General features: G+C 43.3%; 1 protein-coding gene across 3 annotated transcripts in view; it reads right to left on the bottom strand.

Moving 5' to 3' along the window:
- LOC137194276 (tetratricopeptide repeat protein 28-like) overlaps positions 1 to 23,077 on the bottom strand; it is a 168,406-nt gene that overhangs the window by 97,733 nt on the left and 47,596 nt on the right. The window contains exon 1 of one of the 3 annotated variants that reach the window (XM_067606039.1): positions 19,560 to 20,664. The exons of the other annotated variants lie outside the window; for them this stretch is intronic. Coding sequence (XP_067462140.1) covers positions 19,560 to 19,586 — 27 coding nt within the window. The 5' untranslated portion in view covers positions 19,587 to 20,664. Of the gene's footprint in view, positions 1 to 19,559; positions 20,665 to 23,077 lie in introns of those variants that run through there. 3 annotated transcript variants of the gene reach the window in all.

Below are 23,077 nucleotides of genomic sequence, written 5' to 3'. Positions count from 1 at the left end.
TTTGTGCCTCATATCACCTGATGATCAATGATGATAAAATAAATCGCAAGCTGCTGCAGAATCTCTAAACATATTCGTGTCCCACGGGGCAGACATATACACAGCAATATCCTGAGAGATAACAGCATCCACAGGAATTAAACTGCATCACAGAGTGGACCCGTGTGTGTACACACACACACACACACAGGTAGACAAACTCAGCGGCCACAGTAACTCACATGCTTCTACTCGAATGTGCAATAACATCCACACATGCATGCACACGGAGCCTGAGGAAAAACATGAAAAGAGATGGAGTTTAAGTGTAAACATGGAGAGGAAGGATCATGAGAACTCAGCAGTTTGGGGATGCTAGGAGATTAGCTGCGGTTAAACAGAGCAGATACATGTACTAAATATGCTGCAGAGTAGTTAAACTAATCGCACACATCCCAGGGATTAGCCCATACACTTGTGTTAGGGGAACTCTAGCAAGCCCATGCAGTAAACACATTAGTGGGCAGAAAACACAGAGTCAAATACAGAGGATGCACTGTCACCAAAAAAAAAAAAAAAAAAAAAAAAAAAAGTATCAGCTCTGCTTACAAGGATACAGCAAGAGAAGAGGGAATGAGCCCCAATGCAGTCTGTCTTATGAATGTAGGCCAAGTGTGCATGTGTGCACATTTGCATGCATAAGTGTGCATTGTATATTCACATCTTTTGTGTGTTGTCGCTTAAGTGTATGCAAAGCAGCTCACACCACATGAGCACATGTGTGCGTGTGTGTGTGTGTGTGTGTGTGTGTGTGTGTGTGTGAGAGAGAGAGAGAGAGTATAGTCAGTGTGCCGAGCCCCTGACTTTGCACATTGCACGCATGCTGGATGAGTTCTTTCCCTATAATCTCATTTAAACCCCCTTCACACACCATAATTCAATTCTCTCTTCTAGACAATGACCATGTCATCTTAATCTGGCAGGTAGATTATACAGCATCCCACACAAGACTGCTAATGCTGAGGAAACGGCTCGGGCTATTGTATGCTCCTTCAAGGTTGGATGGGCTGCTATAGATTGCTTTAGAGGTTTGCTTCTGCCACTCATGTTTTCCACCGCTGGTTTCTTGCCTTTAATCTGAAGAAGTATTTTCCTTCTTTTCACCATCTGGGAATCCTGCTCATGTTTTCTGTGGCTTTGATTGGTTAAACTTCAACAACCCCAATGACATGCCGCTCTGAATACTTGACTCTGCTCGTCTGTTTCCTTACAGGGGATGTAGCTTCTGAATATTCATTAGCTCTCTTCGACAAGAGCCACCAATGTGTGAGCTTGTCCTCACAGGAAGTCATCTTGTTCAAACCCTACAACATTACACAATCCCACTGACCAAAAGGCAGACCTGTTGTAAATGCTTGCAGGTGTTAAAGGGGGGGGGGGGGGGGGGGGGGGGGGGGAGCCACGGCGAGCTGCTGGAGATATCGAGCTGGCAGAGCTCAGATCTAGCTTACAAGCTACAGCTCCCATGAGAAGTAAGTGGGTAATTGAGCCAAAACAAAACCAGCTAATAATCTGTATTTCTACAAATCCTGCTTGATAGTGAATCAGATATAATTAGAATTTTTAATTACTGTCAGTAATCAGCTAGAACATTGAGATAAAATGGAGTGGCAGGTGTGAGCACACTGGCTGTCTGGCTGCGAGAACCTGATGCCGCCCCCCTCAAGTCTCCCCAGTCTGCTCAATCGGATTATAGCTAAACCATCCAGCCATAACAGGGCCTATAAGGCCTCCTTCATACCTTAACCACTTATCCTGCCTTGATCCACCCAGCAAGGTTCTCTAAACACTGGGCACAACAACCCTCTTTGCTATGGTGTGTGCAGTGGAAGTTTTTAAGTGTGACCACAGAAAAATAAAGCCAAATCAGTGGCGTACCAGACATAAAATCAGAGAAATTAAAAAATAATTAGCCTATGTGTTAACCCATCAGTCATGTGGACACATTAGCATATTAACAAGCATCTCTTGAGTTCAGTCATCCAGTCTTGCGTGCTTGCTGACCTCAGTCTAAACGCTGGAGTCGGAGCCTCAGTATCACAGGTACACTAATGAAGTCGGATGCACTCCAATTGTTGCAGGAAAGATGCACAACAGGATTAAAATAGCCTACATGGTTTTACCCCTCCAAACCCCTCCTTAAATCATGGGTCGGATTCTTCTGACGCAGTCCAGCTAATGAAAAACAGAGATTCAACAACATTCCTGAGAAGAATGGTACAACAAACAAACATATACCAGTGAAAACAAAGAACCACACAATGAAAATAGCATTACAGCCTGACCACAAACCTCTGGAATATTGTAAAGAATAGACAGTGGGTGCAGACAGTCATGAAATTCGCTTATTTTGTGCAAGACCACAACAAGTCACACTTTAAATCATTAGTTTAGCCCTCGGAGTTCCAAAGCTTTTTTTTTCTGTAAACAAATAATAAACATCTGCGCTATATGATTGTCAGAGACTGACTGGCTTGACTGTAAACATAAAGTGCTAAGAGGCTCCCAATAATTGCATGAACTGGAATTATCTGTTGAGCTATTGTTTAAGGTGCAGCTAGCAAATATAAGCACCAGCCAACATCCACTGAAGCCTGTTAGAGCATATATGCCAAACTGTGATTCAAGCATCTATGTACATCAAGTGGCATTACTGAGCTCAGGCAGTGATCACATCAGTGGAGTCTACTTTTATCCTCTGAGCATTTGTCTGTTCAGAAGAAGATTTGACTGTGGAGCAGAAGGTTCCTCCTGCCTCCAGGCTGTTCCTGTGGAGGTCCCCCCCCCCCACCTCCTCTGATCAATCCCCTGCGTCCCTTTGTGGGTCGTCCAACAGGCCAGCCAAGCAGACAGGCTTAGTCAGACATGCTTTTCACTTACTTTCGTCTTCCTCTGTTGACCAGAGGGAATGCTCTCCAGCTGGACTAAGTTTGTCTCTCTTCTCTTTATCTCCCCAGTTGCAGACTACAGTTGTTTTGGGTGACACACTGCTGGATTGTCTTAGCCATGTGGATGTGAATATGGATGTGCGAACTGGGGAAAGTGCCAGGGTGTTCAGTACATCGTAACCTCAGAGGAATGCATCTTGTCTTCCTGCAGAATACATCTCTGTGTGCATGTCTCCATTGTGAGCTTCTCAGAACAATGCAACTAGTGTGAGCCAGTATTGTAAAGTGGTCTGCGGTGCGACCAGGTGTCTCCTGAGTGGATCCCGGGGGTCCTATGTCAAGATATGCTTCTGATATCCCAACACCTTTCACTGCCTCTGAGGAAGGAGCATATGGTAAGCAGGGGGCAGACTGGGCAACTTGAGAGGCCCCTGAAGACACCACAGAAGCACGCTTAACACAAAGATCTTCATGTGTCCATTGTTTTAGACATTGCAGAGTAAAAATATCAAACTCCAGAAGCTCATATACTGGGCAGCTGTGAGACAGAGAACAGTAGTATACAGATGAAATGGTCATATGTCACTCAGTGCACTATTTCTGTCATGATCTACTTATTATATTAATTTCAAAATGCCTATGTAGTTAATTATTTTTACGATTACAAGATAACCCTGCCATTTTACACTAAAGCTCCATGAATATCTTGTGAATGTTATTTTGTGTTCTGTTGCCAACACTATAAAGACAAGAATTGTAACATTACTGTAATCTACATAAGAAAAATTAAGGCGCTTGGTCTACCAAGCAGCCAAAGAGCTGAAAATGGATCTGAATAAATTTCACATTAATTTATTTACATAGCGAACCGTCAGAATCAACTACAAAGCAACATCAAACATCAACCTAAAAAAATACTGCTGCCTCAGCGTCTTTTCCACTGTGGACGAGATGTCAGGTAAATGAATCATGTCGTTTGGTTGTTTGGGCAGCTCTTTGATTTGAAGATATTAATCCACGCCTGTCTTTGTGCTGGTGCTTTGCTGGATTTTCCAGATGGAAACTGAAAGAACTTCAATCTCCTTCCTTTGGAGAGCTTTTACTATCGGAAACACAATTTTTTGTTAATGTACGGTCCAATTTGCAGTATTCTTAAATTGGCAGCATTTGCAGTCTCCATCAAGTTAAACTAAGAACTACATGGCTCACATTTGTCTGCAGACCTCTGAATTAGAGCTGTATATCAACCGAGTTTTATCCTCGTCTAACGTCCCCTATATTCAAAAGGACAACGCAAGGTCTTCATAAAGAGGCAGGGGTATGCTGTATAGAGAGGAAACAAGGGCTGTGTGTGTTTGGAAGGACATGGCTAAATATAACCTCCCCTCTCACCTCCCCATTCTGTGTCTGCCACCAGTTTTACTCTGCTGAGGTCCCAGTTGCACCCTAGTCACAACCAAATAGACAGCTGGCAGTCAGTTATGTTCCCACACTTCACTCTGAGAACAGGGTCCCTCAGCACCTAGCAATGTCAAATGCACCATTCAGACAGCCCTAAATATTTAATCAGGACAAGTAGAAGGCAATCTTCTACATCCACTGGCATTAAACATTTAATACCCGACTGACAGGATATCTAGTCAGCCGAGAGTTAGTCAAGAGACACGAGATGCAGACACTTGTGCTTTCCAAGCTAAATTACGCAAAGACAAATCCTGCAGCAAAAAAAAAAAAATACAGAACACAACACTCTGCCAAGTGGAGGTCAAAATCAAGGATCAGACACACCCACACACACACGAAAAAAGAAAAGAAAAAAAACCCCACACTCACACACATACACAAACTCACAAACTGGCAAAGGTAAATTTCTCTACAAACATATATCATCTGTGAGAGGTGAAGCACAGAGGAGGCTTGTGAATCCCATCAGTCATGGCTATAGAGTAAGGTTAAAAGCGGGACAGGGCAGCCACTGTCAGCACGCATAAACCAACCAAGGACAGAAAGGGAGGGCTGAGGGCAATACGCCGTATACTGTAAAGATATAGCCTCACAAATCCACACAAGGGCAGAGTTTGTTACAACGTTGTTACATTACGGCTGTTGATCCAACACACCATTTGGAGTTTGTCTTCTAAGTTAATTAATGCTGATATTAAATCACTCAGTGCCTCTATTTTATATGATTGACTGCATAAAATTAAATATTCGAGACATAAATTTATGAGTAGACTGAGATCAGTGGAGACTTTGAGTCTACTTGCTGGCAGACAGTCTAGTAGCCCTGCTGGCTGGTTGAAAGAGGAGCAGGTACATGATACTGTAAATGAATCAGTGGGCAGTGCTTGTAAATTTGTTCTGCAATGAATCAACTGTCAGGAGCTTGGTTGAATACATCCGGTGCATCGAGGCATTGAATAATTACGGCCCTTATTTTGTACACAAACGTGAGAGCAACATGAGAGTTTAATCGCCGGTCCACACGTGTCGTCAGTGTCTGGAGGGGGGAGGTGGCGTGTGTGGTCCGAGTCAATAGTATCAAGTGGTGTTGTGCAAATACATGTATACAGTATATACTCTACATACAGGCACAAACACATACACACACACACACGCACACAGATACAGATGCAGATACTGGAGGTGACCCAGCGTAGTGACAGGGTGGGACGTGACTTGAATGAGAATGGCGAGGTAAGAGTGATAAAGTACCACCTAAATCCACCCACATCCTGTGACCCTGCAATAAGTCAAACACCAACGACAGGCACATACACCATAAATAATCCTGTCTGAAGTCAGGCTGGAGCAGCCCTCCCTCTTCACGGGTTTAGATTCATTGTTTGACTAAATGTAAGACTAAAAGTGGAAAACTTTGCTTTCGGGAAAACAGAGCAGACATACTCCATATACAACTAATAAGTCGCTAAAGGCGGCTAAATCTAACTTTCATTCTGTTCTCTATTTTCATGCTCCCCTGGGCCACGTGCGCCAAAAAAACTGAGGCGAACACAAATAGCACACATACTGAACTCTTACTTGTGATAATTCAAGCAATCACCCAAACACATGAACACATCATGTGGGGTTAAACAGAGCAGGTGTCCACTGCAGAGCTCTCTCTGCACCCTTGGCTCCTGAGCCAATATTCACGGCTAATTTGAATAAAAAAAATCTGCAAACATTTGCTGGAACATTCAGGCTAATGTTCAATCTGCTGCTCTTTGACACAGTGCCACCATGCATCTCATTTCCATTCCTGAAGCCTTACCACAAACCTGCCAGCATTGCAGTGTGTCATGTGGTGGGACTAGACAGGGGGAAATTGGGCGAAGAAGAAAAAAAAAGGAAGGAGCAAGGGAATGGCATGTTTTTTTTTTTTTTATTTGTGCTAGGAGAACATGCTTCAGTATTCAGCCTGAGAAATAATGTGACTCTTACACACAAATGTGTCAGCAGAACACTATCAAGGTCAAGGTAGAAAACAGAATTATGTTACTGTTTTCATACAAAGCAGCACAGGTGTGAGAAAAGTGCCTAAGAAAGCAAAGATATTTGACAGAGAATTAATGGTGTAGAAAATACATGAAATTGTAGGGAGAGTCTTGCGATTTGGGTAAATATTCATCACAGGTACTGGCATTCTCAAGATGCTCTAGGAGAAACATATATATATATATATATCCATCTCAGCTGATGTGTAAACGTCTTACATAGACAAGCTCACATCTCCCAACCTCCCAGCACATAAAAAGTGAAACAGAGAGGCAAACCGACAACAGTAGGATAGTCTATTTTGGAGGATGGAGGCAGGAAAACATGCTCCCATGATGATATACCGCTGGCTTTTATGCATAGCAAGAGTTTCCACCCAATTTCCTCCTCTTATTTCGGCACCATCCTGAAGATAATATCTCTCTCTGTCTCTTTCTCTGTTCCAAAGGCATGATGAGGGTTGCATAAAATTAGCTGCTTGATAGGGGGAACGTGTCCAGGGGCAACATGGAGGACCTTGTTTCCAAAGAGTCTCGACACATTCTGCTCAACCCCCCCCCAACCCCCCCCCCCCCCCATATCCCCGAGTAACAACACAAGATCAGATAGAAAAGGGAGAGGCCTGTTTAAAATAGCACCCCAAAGACACTCTTCTGAAGATCTGAGCTACCAGCGAAAAAATGCAGAGCGTAAAATTATGAACTCGGCGCTGACATTTTCTACATGCCCGGTCTGTCACGTAGACTTCTACCACCCAGTCTGAATTAAGAATATAGTGTATGTATTGTGAACGTTGTGTTGTTTATTGCGGTCAAAAGGAGACAGAAGCTCTTGTCAAAAAAAACAAAAAAAAAAACAACACAGAGGTTGAATCTGTCATCTCATACCCTTCATGCACTGAAAATAGACAGGATGGAGCCTTAAATGCTTCGTCTACTCTCTGGTATCCCAGTCCAATTACAACTCGTCCCACCAAGCCCTTTCTTTCCACACTCTCACGGGCTGTCAGATTCTGATATGGACTGCGTTGCAATATTGAAGGTCGGTCAGTCTGCGCACTTAACCTCATTTCCCAACACTCTGCTCTGCCTCTCCCAGAAGAGCCTTTTGATTGGTGTCCATTTGAAAAGCGGGCTTTGGGTTTGACGGGAGGGTGGGGAAGGGTGGGGGGGGATCAGAGCAGCCGCATCACAGCCTGAGAAAGGAGATTTTTGGAGCACGACTCCTGACTGCAGTCAGTTATAATGGTTTTCAATTAACCAAGGGAAAAGACTGAGAACTAATCTGGGCTAGCACAGGAGAACCAGTCATGCAATATTCATGTACACAAACTAATGAAAGCCCAGATTAGCCTACATATTTACATGGGGTCGGTGCTGTGTCGTCCACACACATTAAAGGAGTCAGCTGCCAAGAGGAGAGAAAGACTAGAAGGAAGCAGGAAGGAGAAAAAAAGTGGAGTATGGTAAATTTAAAGAGGGAATAAGGAGAAAAGAGAAAATGAAGGGTGGAGAAATCAAGAGAGAAAGAAATCAAGGGGAATAAAACGAGAGGTCAATGGGACACCAGGAAGACCTTGAACGAAAAGGAAATGGGATCATGAGATAAAGAGGCGAAGAAAAGCAAGAGGAGGTACGACTCCTCAAAAGAGATTAAGGATCATCTGCATTTTGCCTTTTTTCATCTGCTTCGCCATAATCATTCCTCTCTAAAGGCAGACGCCAGCCCCCACTCAAAATGACACCAATCTGAATGAGTGATCTTGACAAATTGGGCTACCGAGAAAAAGAGGGGTGCTCTTTTGACTGAGGAGAGTGGCTGCAGACAGTGGGGAGTCTACGGTTGGACAAAGATATAACTGTAATTGGCTGCTACACCCTCCTCCCACTAATCTCCGACCACGAAAAAAAGCAGCGACTGGAGAAAAATGGGACGGCAAGCACGAACAGGCTGCTACAACAGCAAAATGCTCTGCAACCACGAATTTCAATAATGTCTCAAATGTTATGTACATGCATCAGGACAATATGGGAAATTCATCCGTAATCCTTAGTAGGTCACAAAAGACTTAAAAGACTTCAAAGCTGGATTAATGTGTGACTGGACATACCAATTCCACACTGGGTAACTTCTTACCGAGCATTAACATTGTATGTCAAACAAGAAGCTAATCATGGGTTTAGTTTGAAAATATCCTTTGACCTTTTGTAGAGGTCTCAGAATTAATTTTATGCTCCACAGATATCTAATTTTATGCTTTTACGGACTTACACATTTGCAGAATAATGGAACTGTCCTGATATTTTTCTTCACTTAGGAAAGCACTGAGGCTGGTGTGCTGAAAAATGTTCTGTGTTAACTGCCTGCTTCTGTTTCATCTCATGACCAGTATATGAGATGCTTGTGTACATACGCTGATGGGCTTACAGTGAGATGCAATAGAGAAAAAACTAAATTTCTGGCTGATTTGAGTTCTCTTGTTTCAAGGACCCGGGAATACTAATGAATTCACAGTTCTAGCAATGTGCTTGGCTAGCAGGTTCTCCCCCTCTCGTCTCTACCTGCCTCAACTTTCCAAAATGAAATGTGAGAAATGGGCCAATTTACAGCTAAGGGCTGTTTCTTCCTAAGAGACACTGACATAAAGATGGAGTACAGAGGATATGCAGAGGTAGATGTGGAGAGATGAGGGGTTTGAATTTAGACAGAGAGAAAAAAGGAAGAAAAAGATGTGAGACAGGAAAGCAAGACGTTGGCACTAATATGAGTGTCATCTCTGAGGGTAGACAGAAGTGCTTGAATTGCATTTTTGGCCTTTAACTTCTCTTATACAAAGAGACTGGAGTTGAAGAGCGGCTCTTGATCTTTCCAATCAGCTACCATGACAAGAGCTGCTCAGATATTCAACAAGCAGAAACAAAAGAAGATGTCAGCATGAAGAAGTTCGCTATACTCGAAGAAGTTTGAAAGAAAGATGTAAAGGAGTTGGAAGACGCAGGCAGAACAAAGGCGGTGGAAGGACGACAGAAACGAATATGAGAGGTCCTCTGACATCTGTTCGTAATTATGTCTGGGGTCCACACTGCAGCTGAAACACTCTGTAGCCCACCATTTCTTAGGGTAATGCCATAGCTCTGTTACAATTCATTTACAATGTTCCCATCATTCTCCTTTATAACAAAAGCATGATGCAATTTATGTTCAACTCGTCACATGCGTAAATTGTTGCCTACAGAGAACAACATAACTTATGGAGCTGTTAGCTGTCTGAAGACACGTGTAGAAACCAGGTCATTGTTTTCTGCAACAAACATACTTGCATTTTTGATCAAAATTCATTAAATAGTGAGACACCTACAGCGTCTTCGGCAGACATATTGGCGGTTTCAGGCGCTTGGTTTGAACTAAGCACTGCAGAATGGAGGAGAAAAAGCTTTTTGATTGCGCTGACATCACATCTGTTAACTCCTCAGCACAGCTTTGAGAAGATGAGTCCAGGAGGTGGAGGAGGTGGGTGGGCAGCTGAGAGGAGTATCATTTCTTGCCTCTACCCCCCCCCCCCCCTTTCCTTTCTCATGGGACCAGTTACATTTTCATTTGATAGGAACTGGAAAACCACCATCTGTAATTAGATTACACATATATAGATGGAATGAGAAAAAAAGTCTTAGTTAATTAACTCAAACCATATTCTAATCAGGTTTCATAACTCCCCCTCCTCTCAACAACCTCCGATCTGAATCCTCTCACAAATCCCCTGAGACTAACCATCACACAAGCCAAGAAGAGACGGGCACTCAAACAAGATCATTTGACGCTAATTTCCCAAACAGGAAAGCACTTAAAGACGAGCTCTGATTGAGACAACTAAGCACGTGCATCAATAGATAATGAGAAAAAACGGAGGTCACAGAATGCGTACTGGATGAAAGGTAGAAAACGCTCTTTCTGTCTTCTGTTTTGTGTTTTGTGTTTCCTGAGATGAGCAGTTCCTGTGCCAAGGCGACAATTTCCGTCATTGCAGGAAACGAGGACAGGGAATTAAATGAGTCCCTCTTCATAGGAATGGGGGACAAGTGGCTGTGATAACAGTCAAAGAGGTGTCTCAGAAGGAGTGTCGCCCGCCACATTCGCATCTCCATTATCTGTCAACCTGCCAGTCCATCTGTTTGCCACACAGTGCTCACAAGACTGACAAACTCCATTTACAAAGGAAACATGTGTCACATGTACTGTGCAATGAGGAAAAGCAGCACCCTAAATGTGACACGCTGATCGGCAATTCTTCTATTGTTCAACATTTTTCATCAGTTTCTAATTATTACTCATGTAGTAGAAATAAAGAATTCCAAAGTATTTTATCAAAGCTGTCTCGCAGACAGTCATCAGACTGACAGCTCAATCACGCAGCCATTACATTTGCCTCTCACTTTGATTAGAAATCCATTTCAAATGTCAAGTCAATTTTTATTTTTCTGAACAAAACGCAGCATGAAAAAATAAGAGAGGACAGACACTCTTGAAACAAGAAGAGCAAGAGATTACATGTCAAACTGTTTCTCCACACTATAACTCTGACATGAAGATATCCAAAGTGTATTCCTCACGAAACAACTATTCATCCATATATATATATGACAGGACTTCTTCCGATACGTTTGTACAGTCACTGACACTCTATTTGCAAGATATCCGATGCAGTAATATCTTGGTGAGCAAAGTTATTGCATATCTTACAAAAAACAATGCATCTTAGCCAAGAGATTTAGCTAGTTTCCACTGATTAATGCCTTGAACCATATAATTTCATCAAATGCAGAATCACAGCATTAGGGACAAACCAACTTATCAAATTAGAATTTTAACGCAGTGCCAGAAAGACACACTTCAAAAACACCAACTGGCAGAGAAACGCTCGGCATTGTCAACAGATTTGCAATGAACAGGATTTTACCAGATCAACATACTTCTTTTGGGACCAAGAGCACATTGGCACACTGAGGACTGCTTTAATTTCTAAACACCTGCTCACTCTCTACTTAGACCGCGAAATACAACCGGCACAGAGCTTTTCCTCCTCTCCAACAAACAATCCTGGTCTGCCATTTCACTGAGAGTGGTACCACAGCCAACCCGTCTCCCCTGGGTGTGCCCATGTGTATGTGTGTGTGTGTGTGTGTGTCAGAAGAGCCACCATCACAGCAGCCTGCACCTGCTCTGCCTGAGGCCCTATTCTGCTAGCTCGGAGCGGCAGCACAATGCTGAGATTGAGGAATGAGGGGATGGAGTGATAGAAAGCTGAGGGAAATGGATCTGTTGGCGTAAATGTCAACAGCTTAGCTCAAACCAACAATAGTGGATATGAGGACCTAATATGAATTCATATGAGTTTCAAGCTGATAGCTGTTGAGCTTGTGTGCACTGCAAGGCTATAAATAATACTATGTCCCCGTTGTCTGGAAGAAAATAAAACCCGAGGCTTGCAGGTGAGAATTTTGTGTGCAAATTCAGATGTACATCTTGACAAGGACCTGCTAAAAGGCAGGCAGCTTAGCCTCTTTGAGGGGCTGCTGCTGTTGGTCGGAGCCTGATGGACACATGCAGTCGTGTTCGCTGACAGACTCAGGCATGGATAATTTCACATGTCCAAATGCCAGGCAGCATGGGTGTGTTACAATAATGACCCCAGGGCACTGTTGTAAAACGGCGCACTATCCAGAGGCAACAAACGAGAAGTATTCAGTGTCTGAGGAGTATAATGTATCCACTCATTATACCACAAGGCTCACCAGTTTGAGTCAGTACCTGAGCTGTACCTTAGCTTCATTCAGACCTAATAGGGCAGCTGAACTATACCAGTCTGTCAAAGATACTACTAGCAAATATTACACCTAGCAAATACTATTACAACAGTTGCAGCCTTCACTGCAACTGAAAAAAACAACATTGTTCATTGGAAGACGAAGAAGAAGGGGATAATATATACTCACAAATGTAAATTGGGAGAGTAATTTCACACCTGAAGCGTTACACACACTGTTCTGTGCCAAGTTATGGTCTTTTGTTCCAATGAGTGATTATGTATCTTTGTTTTTTTTTTTTTTACAGCCCTCATTGGAGCAGCTGGAACGAGTGCATATACCAGTTTTTATTGCAGAAGACAGAGTAGCATTCATAGCGCTAAACATGCTCTGTTTCATCATGCAGAACACCCAGACAGGTGGCGAAGGCAGCAAACACATTTTACACAGCTATAAAGGCAGGCAATACTTAAAATAATGTAACGTCACACCATAGACGTTGTCTAGTGTCTGGCCGGCCCCTGTAGCAGTGTTCAGTCTCACACAGTATATTTAAACAGCTAAGAAGCCGCTGATGCTTGAGATTTCACAGTGGTAACTGGAGCACTCTCCAGACTGTTGAACAATATGTGCTCTAATGTGGCCTCTGACCCCAGTCACAGGAATATAGATGAACAGAGAAGACTGGAGGAGGGGATCATAAAAGGCTGGAAGAGAGAAGTAGAAGATACAGTATTTCAGTATCTCTGATGGATAATAATATTGCGCAGTTTCCATCAGTCATGTCCTATCTGACACAAGGATATCGCTGGCTTGTCAAGACAATCATTTTCCAAGACACTTCAAGACAAAAACAAAAAGGGCATTTTAAAATGCACAAATAGACACAGTATGTGGGAAAAACAAGCTGACACACGGGCACACAAACAGATCTTTCACATTTTTTTTTCGTTTACACAGCTCCTTTAAAGCAAGGTGGCAATGCAATTTACCAGAGCAGGAAGGGTGGGGTACACATTGAGGTTCCAGTCACATCCACAAATGTAGGCTACAGAGAGTGGCACAAACAAACAAACAAAACACACTTAGGTTTACGTAGACGTAGACAACCACAAGAACGAGCAGAACAGAAGGGAACATCGTCGGGGTGAACTCAGAGAGGGCAGAGAGGAGCTGTGGTGACGGGGCAGAAGGGAAAGACAGCCTTATAATGTAAGTAGACTGCAACAGAACCCCCAGTTAAATATATAAAATCTATGAGGCATGAGATCATTTGAAATAGTGAAGAATGGGGGGTGGACCATGGAGGTTTGTTCTACAGTCCTCATTACTGAATCTATCTCAGCATGCCTGTCAGTCACCACCTGTCTGTCTGCCTTGTTAAGGGAGCTGGAATCATGAATCTCCCAAAGGAGACAAGCCTACGGAGGATATGGAAGTGTTCCTGGCCCACATCTTAGCAACTATAAACATAGGCCTGACATAAGTATCCCAGTACAAGCCTCATATAAATAACTCCAAACTTACAAGAACAGAATAGCAACTAAACCGAGCCTTGAGACACAGAGATGGAAAGGGCTCAGTGGGTCGTGCTCAGCACCATTTCTCCTTCCTTCCTGCATGAATTTACAGCCAGCAGTAAAAACCTTCCTTAGCTGCCCTCACCACATTCAGCATGGCAGGGAAAGTAAGAAGAGGTAGGGCCAGATAGGCCATAGTGATGGTAAGGGGAACTTAAACAATCTGCTGTGGGCTTAGTTGTGTCTGTGACCCCTAGAGAAGCACTCCGCTGAGACCATTTGTGTGTGTCTGCTACACTGTTTGATTGCAAAAACTCTGCACGGCACCTATTCCTTCTCGAAGACTGAAAGGGTGAGCAAGGCCCCAACTAATCTTGTTTGCTTCTCTCTTGCTCTGTGTACCATTTGTCCAAGTGGGCAGTGGCTATGAAGATTCGGGGGTTAATTGATTGGTTTTTTTCACACACAATAGTCATCAATAATCTACTCAAGAACTAGAAGCTGACCACTCAGGTGCCAACCCAGACTGGACAGGACTGGAATGTCTAGCTATGGCTACATGAGGCTACAGCTAAGCCATGGACACACTCCTGGAAAATTGAGCCTTCAAAGAAGGGCTTATGAATCCCATCTCTGACAAAAGAAGAGATGGAATTAGTGGGATTTAGGGGCGTCAGTATGAGGCAGGGTGGTATTAGTGGTGCTCTTCACACGTCTCCATCCAAGCTGGATCACAGTCCCCTCTTTAGAGCACACTAGCAGCGAATGTCTGTCACAACATCCAGCACTGCGTCAGATGGAGACAGCTGCAGGGCCTGAAGACTGAGCTGATACTACGCCCGGCCCACTGGAACAAGTCCAGTGTGGAGTTATAAAGGAATGTAGGAACTGCGGTTTTGGCAGCTGTACTCTGATAAATGTTGTGAAACAGAGAAAAGTATGCATGTTTTTCAGGCCATATGCTGCAGGGATGTGTCTCAAGTGCCACTGACAGCCTATATTCAAAACATGTTTGAGCCAGCTTATGTATGAAACACTAGCTCTTCACAGTATATGCAAGACTGAGTACATAATACAGAAGCTTAACCAATGAAAAGAATGAAAAGAATAGAGCTTAAGTCCTGTAGAAGACTGTTCCACCTCATAGAACAAGGAAATGTGTTCCTATTGATGTGCTCCATCAAGTCAGGTCTGCTTTATTCCCTGTGGAGGCACCCGGAGGCAGGCACCTCCTGAGCCCTGAGAGCAGCTGACCACACCCCTGGAACAATGACCTCAATAAACTCAAACATAGCTTCATTTGCTCTAACAGAGGCACTGGGGGGTAAAGGAAAGCTATAGCAAATCAGAAATGAGTGCTCTGAGGCTTGGAGGAAAACATTACAAATGGACTGTTCCACACATAAATCAATCTTTGCATTTACAACTTGCTATCCGAAAAATCCATCTTCACACACACACTGTGGAATGTGCAGGTCCCAGGAATGAGGATTAATGTGAGCAGGAGGGCCCAGTCACCATTGTTTCTATTGTTTCTCCTGTTATATTTTGACAGCGGACTCCCAAGAGTACCTTGCTGGGCATGTGCCTGCAGCTTGTGGGTACTGCAGACCGCTGCGCCACAATGAGAGCGAGGGAGGCCTTGCATTCCTGGAAGCTCTTCTTTCTGTCCTCCATCTCTGTCCAGCTCTCCCAATTGGGAGGTGGTGGACTGGGAGCGAGTACAGCACATAAATTTGAGCTGAATTGCTGAGTCGCTGTTCCCCCCCACCCACCCCCCTCCTCCTCACCTGACACAATCCCCACCCCCTCACCCCTGTCTTTTCATACCCCCAGGAGGATGGGCCAGGGGGGCTGGCCACGCAGCCGCATCCCGTTCCACTTGGCATGCTGGGCCGTAAATACTGCGCAGCATCAGGAACAGCAGGTGCTATCACTCCCTATCATTAATTATCCCTGCTGCATCACTCTAGGGCCTCTCACTCTTAAACTCCTAATCTCTATCTCCTGCACCATCTTATTCTCTAGCCTCCATCCCTTCTCCATTTTCTCTCACTTTCTGGAATCCCAACCATCTCAGATTCTCTCAATATCTGGAGCTCTACAGCAATTACATTTCTTCTTCTCCTCAATATCCAACCATCTATCTCCTCATTTCCTACAATCCCACAATTTAGGCCCCATTCATTTATTCTCTGATGTATCTCAATCTTTGTCCAGCACACTCAGCTTCTGCCAAGTGATTCCTTCCCCTACTGACGGCTTTGCCCACTTTCTTCTCTCCTCAGATGTGTGTCTCCCAGCGCTTCTCTTCACATTCTGACGGGTTTTCCCCCCGCTGTAAATGTATTCCAAAACTGCTGTGCTGCTGCCAGCCAGGAGACGTCACAGGGACTGATGGAGCGCTGGGGGGAGAGATAGCCCTTTCCCCCCACCAGAGAGCTCATAAATAATACCGAATCAAAGAGGAAAAGCAGCATGAGAAACTCCCCCGAGGTGAAAAGCCAATGAACATGGTCAGAGATGTAAGAGTGCCCCCACTAACAGTAAAAGTCAGAGTTCCCAGTGAGTCTGGCCACAGAAACATGAGCAGGGCATCCTGTCCCTCTCAGGTGAGAAGGTTTTAAGTCAACTGTGTGGAACCCACAGAAACATCTGGCACAACCACAAAAACAAACAGTCACTTCCCTCTGACTTGGTCATACTGCCACAAGGCATAATGCGAATTCTAAATGAAGAGCATAGTTTTGTTATATGAGACCACCCAACATATTAACAGGTTGTGAGCAATTCTGCTCAAGACAACATGAGGTGATGATGACTTCAAAAAAACAACCTTGTAATGATTTCTGGCTGTTGCAAAAGAAACTTCATGGACCAGGAAAAAACCACAGTCGAAGTCACTGTGTGATACAGTAAGGTAGAAGACATGCAGACTTGCCAGCCACTTGTGGACTCTCCCCTACTTTCTCACGTTTCTGGAATTCCAACTATCTCAGTTTCTATAACTAATGTCCAAACCACTTTGGACTTGTATGCACACATGTACAAACATACAAAAGGTACAAAAAATAGTGTTTCTTTCACCCAGAAATGTGGAATTTTAAACCTGCATCCCACAGCTTCTTCATTCTCTAAATGCGACCTGGTGAGACTATCAGTGGATTTCATTGATTTCAGTGCATTTTTAGGCACAATGCCATTTGCTTCATTGAGTTAGCTTCCCCCCAGGACATATACTGTCCATATTTTAATAATATACCAAAGAGGACTGCAGTGGCCAGTGCTGTACACCCACGCTGCCCCATTTTAAGCACAGCAAGAGCCATGTTAGCATTCCTTAGCATCACTAACAAAAAACATAAGTGTCTCTTTTCCTTAGAAGAACAGGGGCCACCTGTTCATTGTTGCATTTGGCTGTTAAGCCCATCAAATAAGTTATCTCTGCAGAAAACATTGATTAACACTGGGCAGACAGCCTGGTCAGGCTATTATCAGAAACCAAACTATGTATCAGCCTTTAGTCATATGCCTCCCCTTCCACATCCTACCATTGTGTAATGGACACTTTTTCTTAAACGTCTCAGGTGTTTGGAGCAACTCCACCAAATCGCAGGAAAAGAGAGTTAATCACACTTAAAGAAAAAAAAAGGGCTTTAACTCTCATTCTCTTTCCAGAACAGATAAGCTATCTGCCAACAACATTAAGGGAACTGCTCTCTCTCTTCTTCAACATCACAGATTTGGAATTTTGACTCATTAGTGTAATCCATTATGAAGAGGTGGACTGGACACTCAGCCTGAATCAATATGATTCTCCCACACTTTCTATTGATTCCCATTGAACTACAAGTGAAGTAAAGAGACAGATTGAAAAGCTGATATACAAGAAGCCAGAATGGGAAAACTCAAGGACCTTTTGTGACATTATTGTGTGTGTGTGTGTGTGTGTGTTTTTCTAAAGAGAGCACTGCATTCAGGAAAAATCACTTTCCTTTGAATGTGGAGCACAATGGTTGTTTATTCCAGCATCCTGCCTGTTCTGTGCAATATCTTAGCGAGAGGACATCCTTGTCAGGCTCAGGCTGAAGTGACAATGTCACACACACACCCACAAACACATGCACATGCAATGCAGGTGGCAAGTAATTCAAAATATTCACCACTTTGTAAGCCTGTGTTTGTGCATGTGTTCATATACATATGCAACTTGCATCCAACATCACCAACAGGTTAATTAATCAACATCACACTATTCTTTTTTTGATGAGAGCATATGAAGGACAGTGTTTTTTATGATATTTTCAGGTTGAGCACTTATGACTGCAGTGTGACTGGGAATCAATTCCTGTAGTGAAGAAAGGCTTTTGGTCCTCAAAGGGGGGTCTTATGGATGATTCTAAACCGCACAGCTGTAGAAATCATTAGAGCACGCACACAGCTTTTATTTTCTGTGTTGATAATTCAACATGATCTCGGTTTAGATCATTCACTTTCATCTCATCTTTCAGGATGTGATTATCCACATTAGTGACACATGATGTGGAAGAAACAACAGACGTAAATTAATTGAGGTATCTTAGGTTTCTAAGCTCAAACACACTGAAGTGGGCCTCAACTACTATCAGAACCAGTAGTAGTGCTGGTTACACTACTTCTGGCACTGGTTACTAATGCTCCTTATACTGGATACATACAGGATATCATCATCATCATCATGTCACAGCTGAGAAAGCAAAAATGTCTGGGCCAGAAGGAAAAAATTCTGCAAATGTTTAATGCTGCTGTTGAATAAAATCTTTTGGGAAAATAGAAAAGCCACAATGATGCAAGACAGTCAACAGAGGAAAGAAAAAGGGTTGCTCATCCTTATTCTTTCTTTTCCTATAGACCAGTGTAAACCCCACTTCAGCACAGGAGGACTGCTTCTTGTCAGACAAGTGCCCCCTGCTGGTAAAAATCCTAACCATAGCCATTTTAGTGCTACCAGTTTTTTATAGACCCCAGATGATTTTCAGATATTTTCCATGTTGTAATACTCGAAGGCTATGAAAATGGAGCAATGAGAGAATGCCTTAAGAAAACAAATTTGTCTAAGAAAAAGTATGTCTGACCGAGGAAACCAGATACCAAGACACACGCTTTTAAAGAACCCCCTAAAAGATGTTTATGTGTTGAAGGAGGGGTGCCAGTTCATTCTGAAACTTTCACATGCATGCTGAGGTGCAGTGTTTCACCATCTATATTTCATTCTCAAAAGGTGATTTTCGTATTCGGACACAGGATTCAACACTGTATATGTCCACAACTCCAGAGATTCAGTACAGGACACATGAATCACTGATGTCTTGATTAGTCCTGATTAACAATGTACTGTAAGCCTGTCTGTATGTAAAGAGGAGCAGGACATACAGAACATGCAAAACAATACAGGACAGAGAGTAAAAAGATAAACATGGCATTGCAACACATTTTATAGCTCTGAGTCAGCATTATTAATATGGAAGATTGTTATAAGTTGTATACAGTGCATAGCAAAACAGCTGATTGCTGTCTCACTCAGTCATTTAGACAGTCTGGGAGAGAAAAGGTATAAATTGTGAGAAAGATCTTCGTGAAAAGGGAATATTAACTTGTATATTGTTATAAACTCTGTTCTGGTTACAGTACAGTAGTGCTGTTATTACCATCTGGTTCTATCATTTGTAGTAAACGAGAGACCATCAGTCTGTGCCCTCTTTCCAACTTGTGATCCAGAGAAACGTTATATTTTACGCCATAATTGGAAGGAAAAAAAAAACAGACAGACTCACCTTCTTCCGGGGCTGCCATTTCATCATATTTGTAAACCAAAATTGAACAGCATTAAGATATTATATGATAAAGGAATGTAGATTCAAAGAAATCCAGAGCCCAAGTCATGCTGCCTCGCGACTTCCCTCAATTTTGCAGCAGATTTTCTGATGCATGATGATGTGCGAGTCTCGGGTTTGCGGCAATTTTGAGGGGAGACAGCACAGTCCACACAAATCATACACCGGTTAAATCCACAGTTGAGCTCGGAAAATAAATTAGAGACACATGGTGTCGACTGACAATGTTTGGGGAGGGGGGGAAGGTTCCTGTGCGTAAATCCAAAGTACGAGTCCGTTATGAACCCACTCCCTCCTCAGTCGGTACGCAGGATCGGCGCTTCCACGACCAATCCAGACTGGGTGTCAGGAAAAATGTATTCTTAAACTTTTTGAAAACGAAGTCGTCCCTGTAAGTAGGTTACACCATTAGTCCAACGCAATGCGGATAGACTATGTCCAGTTTTTTTTCCCTCTTGGATCCAAAGGAAGCGATAGAAAGACGGAGTGTGTCCTAAAATGCAGAAATATTCATCACAGTGGTCAAATCCTCCTTTCCAGTTGCTGAAACACACTTTCGGAAGTATTCGTGGAGAAACAGTCAAACAGCTCGGCGGACACAGCGCGACAAGCGGGGAGATTACTTGCAGCAGGAGGAGGGTGTACAACCACCAAAAAAAAAAAAAAAATCCCTGGAATTTCTGTGAGGAGCTGGAAGGATATCCTGATTCCTGCAACAGCAACAAACTGGACTACAGCTCTCTGATGACTTCCTTCCCTGCGCTCTTCCAGCCTTGCAGTTTACAGACTTGGAGCAGTGGAGCTGAGGAGGCAGAAGGTAGCAGGGTCATAGCGCCGCCGGCCACAGATTTGCCAAAAAGTGCGCTTTACAATTACGCATTGAGCTGACGCGGTCGTCCAGACAGGAGGCGGGCTGTGGCTTGGTGTTTTGCTCAAGGACACTTCTCCAGGTCGAACAACACTGGCTGTTCCAACTAATGAACCTCAGGACACCCTCTCTAGCCGTGTGCCACCCTGCTGTGCCAGTCCAATGTACCGTATATACAGTGTGCCAACCCTGGTGGGTCGAACATCTTTAGGTTTAGATTCATATTGAATTAGTCTACAAAGTGAAGATGTACGTTGCATATACACGTTGTTTCCACTTCAATGACAATTGAACGTGCACCAGGTCATATAATAAACCTGTTACAGTTTAAATATAGTCACACTAATGTTGTTAAAACCACAGTTATGAAACCTTGACTAAATGCCCTTATCTACTTTAAGCTCTCACCTGTTTACAATATTCCTGTCTGACACATAAAGCGAGGTGACAAGGTGCATCCACTCAGCAGCTCTAAACCCCGCAATACTACACAAGCCCATCACAGTTTTAACTGGTGTTAATGAGCTAAGGAGATTCAAAGAACATCACACTCCACTGCTGCTGTGACTTGCCGCCTTGATCTCTATCTGCAGAGGCTACTGTCCTTGATTATTTGTGTGGGAATAGTAGATTGAATTCCTGAATAAAAGACACCAGTCACAAAGGACGGGGAGCCTTGGACGCCGGAGACAACTACAACCCTGTTTATGTACACTTCCCCTGTTCCCTCCCGCTCGTAGAGCAGCTGTCACAAACAGTAGACTGTGCAATATTTTACTGCACACAGCCTTCACGTGCATAACATTGCCAAGTATTTTGTCTGGCATTATCTGGCCAGAGTGAGAAAAGATCTGCAGCTTTTCCATGCTTAAAGACTGACTTTCTTTCATTAATTGTAAAAGTGGGCTGAGTTAAATTCAAAACAGAGGACATGGTTATTCTGGTTAGAACCCTCTCGCCACAATCACTGCCACAGTCATAGAAAGAAATGGCTTTCAAAGCTGAGCAGCTATCAACATTTAAAACAGAACTACTTGTACTGAACCGAGTTGCTTCAGCGCAAAACCAGCGTATTAATCTCTGGATATGTGACAGCATTAATAAAGCAACAATATTACTGTTTATTCATTTGGTACTGTGTCAAAGAAGAACAGCGAATTAAAGGAGGTCGATGCTGATGATACTGACGTGTGGTGAAATCAGGTGAAATAAGCTTGTGGTTAAATTGGTTTAGGTAATGGACTCTATGGAGCTGTGGCTCGGTCAATAAGCTGGTGTGTCTTCAGGGTCAGCGGGGTACACGGTGCGCCTAGGGGTCACTCAGATAACAAAAGACAAGTAGGAGGAGGGGACAAGCTGACATATGGCATTATGGACAAACTCCTGCTGTGCACAGGGAATCCTCAAGACACTCGGTAATCCACATGGATGAACACGAACAAAATGTTTGACACCAAAACCACAGCTGGCACCCAAGCAGAATGACGCTCTCCACCGTATTCTGTGGCGAATCAAATCTTTATTCCTATCACCACCTTTCCTCTGACTCCTGTTGGCACTGCACTACAATGCTGTAAAGAAACACAGCCCAAAGATACTGTTTACATTATGTTCTCTTTCAAAAACACACGCTCACACTCAGACACGGGAGTTCCGCCATCTAAAGCAGGTTTACACAAGAGATTGTTTCATAAAAGACATGTTTGATGATCAATCAAAGGCCACTTCAGCGTGCTGTTCGGCAACAGTCTGTTCGTAGTGAAGCCTGTCATCTGGCATCTCCATACAGAAGTGGCTCCCTGTGCGTGCCTCTGCTTTCCCAATCAGAGCCGCACAGGAAATCAGACTCCAGCCTTCAGAGGGAAACAAAAACCCCCCTCTTTCATTTTCCACAACTTGGAGCTGTTTAAAAGTTTGTGCTTCCTTTTCTTGTTCTTGCCAACCATGCCCTCAAAAATGTCTCCGCTGTATTTTTTGATCGGGGGGCTGGTTTCATAAAGATGAGTTAGACTAGTTTATAGAGTCAGTTTTGCTGTTATGTAATGTAGGTTGGACAGCTAAGCCTAAAATATTTCATCACGCTACTGAAGGCTATCTTAAAACTAAGAGCTGCGTTTCCAGCTTAACAGTCAGTGTCATGGATTGTTACTTAAAACTGACATAAAGAGGAAAACATGAATTATTTTGTGGTTTGCTAACAACACTGTGTACTGAGCAAAGAGAAGGAAAATAGATTTATAGACACCGACAGTTTAGGAATGTTATTACCATTTCTTCACAGTCACAGAATTATTCTAGTAAAATATCCTTGCAACTGTTAGATTTTTTTTTTTTTTTTTTCCACAAGGCAGACATTTTCTACTGCAATGAACAGAGGTTAGTGGCATGAAGTAGCTCAGTCAGCCACATTTGAAAGAGTCTTAATCTGCCTTCAACACATAGCTAATCAGTTCCACTTGAGATAGTCAGAAACTAGACTTTGTAGAAAGTAGAAATCTGTATTTGTGAAATCATCCTATCTGATGTGGACACAGTTCTGTGCATATCCGCTCGTTTGCCTGCATGTATCTATCCGCATATCGTCGCCCGT

Source organism: Thunnus thynnus, chromosome 2 (genome assembly GCF_963924715.1).
Source record: "Thunnus thynnus chromosome 2, fThuThy2.1, whole genome shotgun sequence".
Taxonomy (NCBI): Eukaryota; Metazoa; Chordata; class Actinopteri; order Scombriformes; family Scombridae; genus Thunnus; species Thunnus thynnus.
The sequence above is the reverse complement of the archived record's forward strand: the minus strand, read 5'-3'. Positions and strand labels throughout refer to the sequence as shown.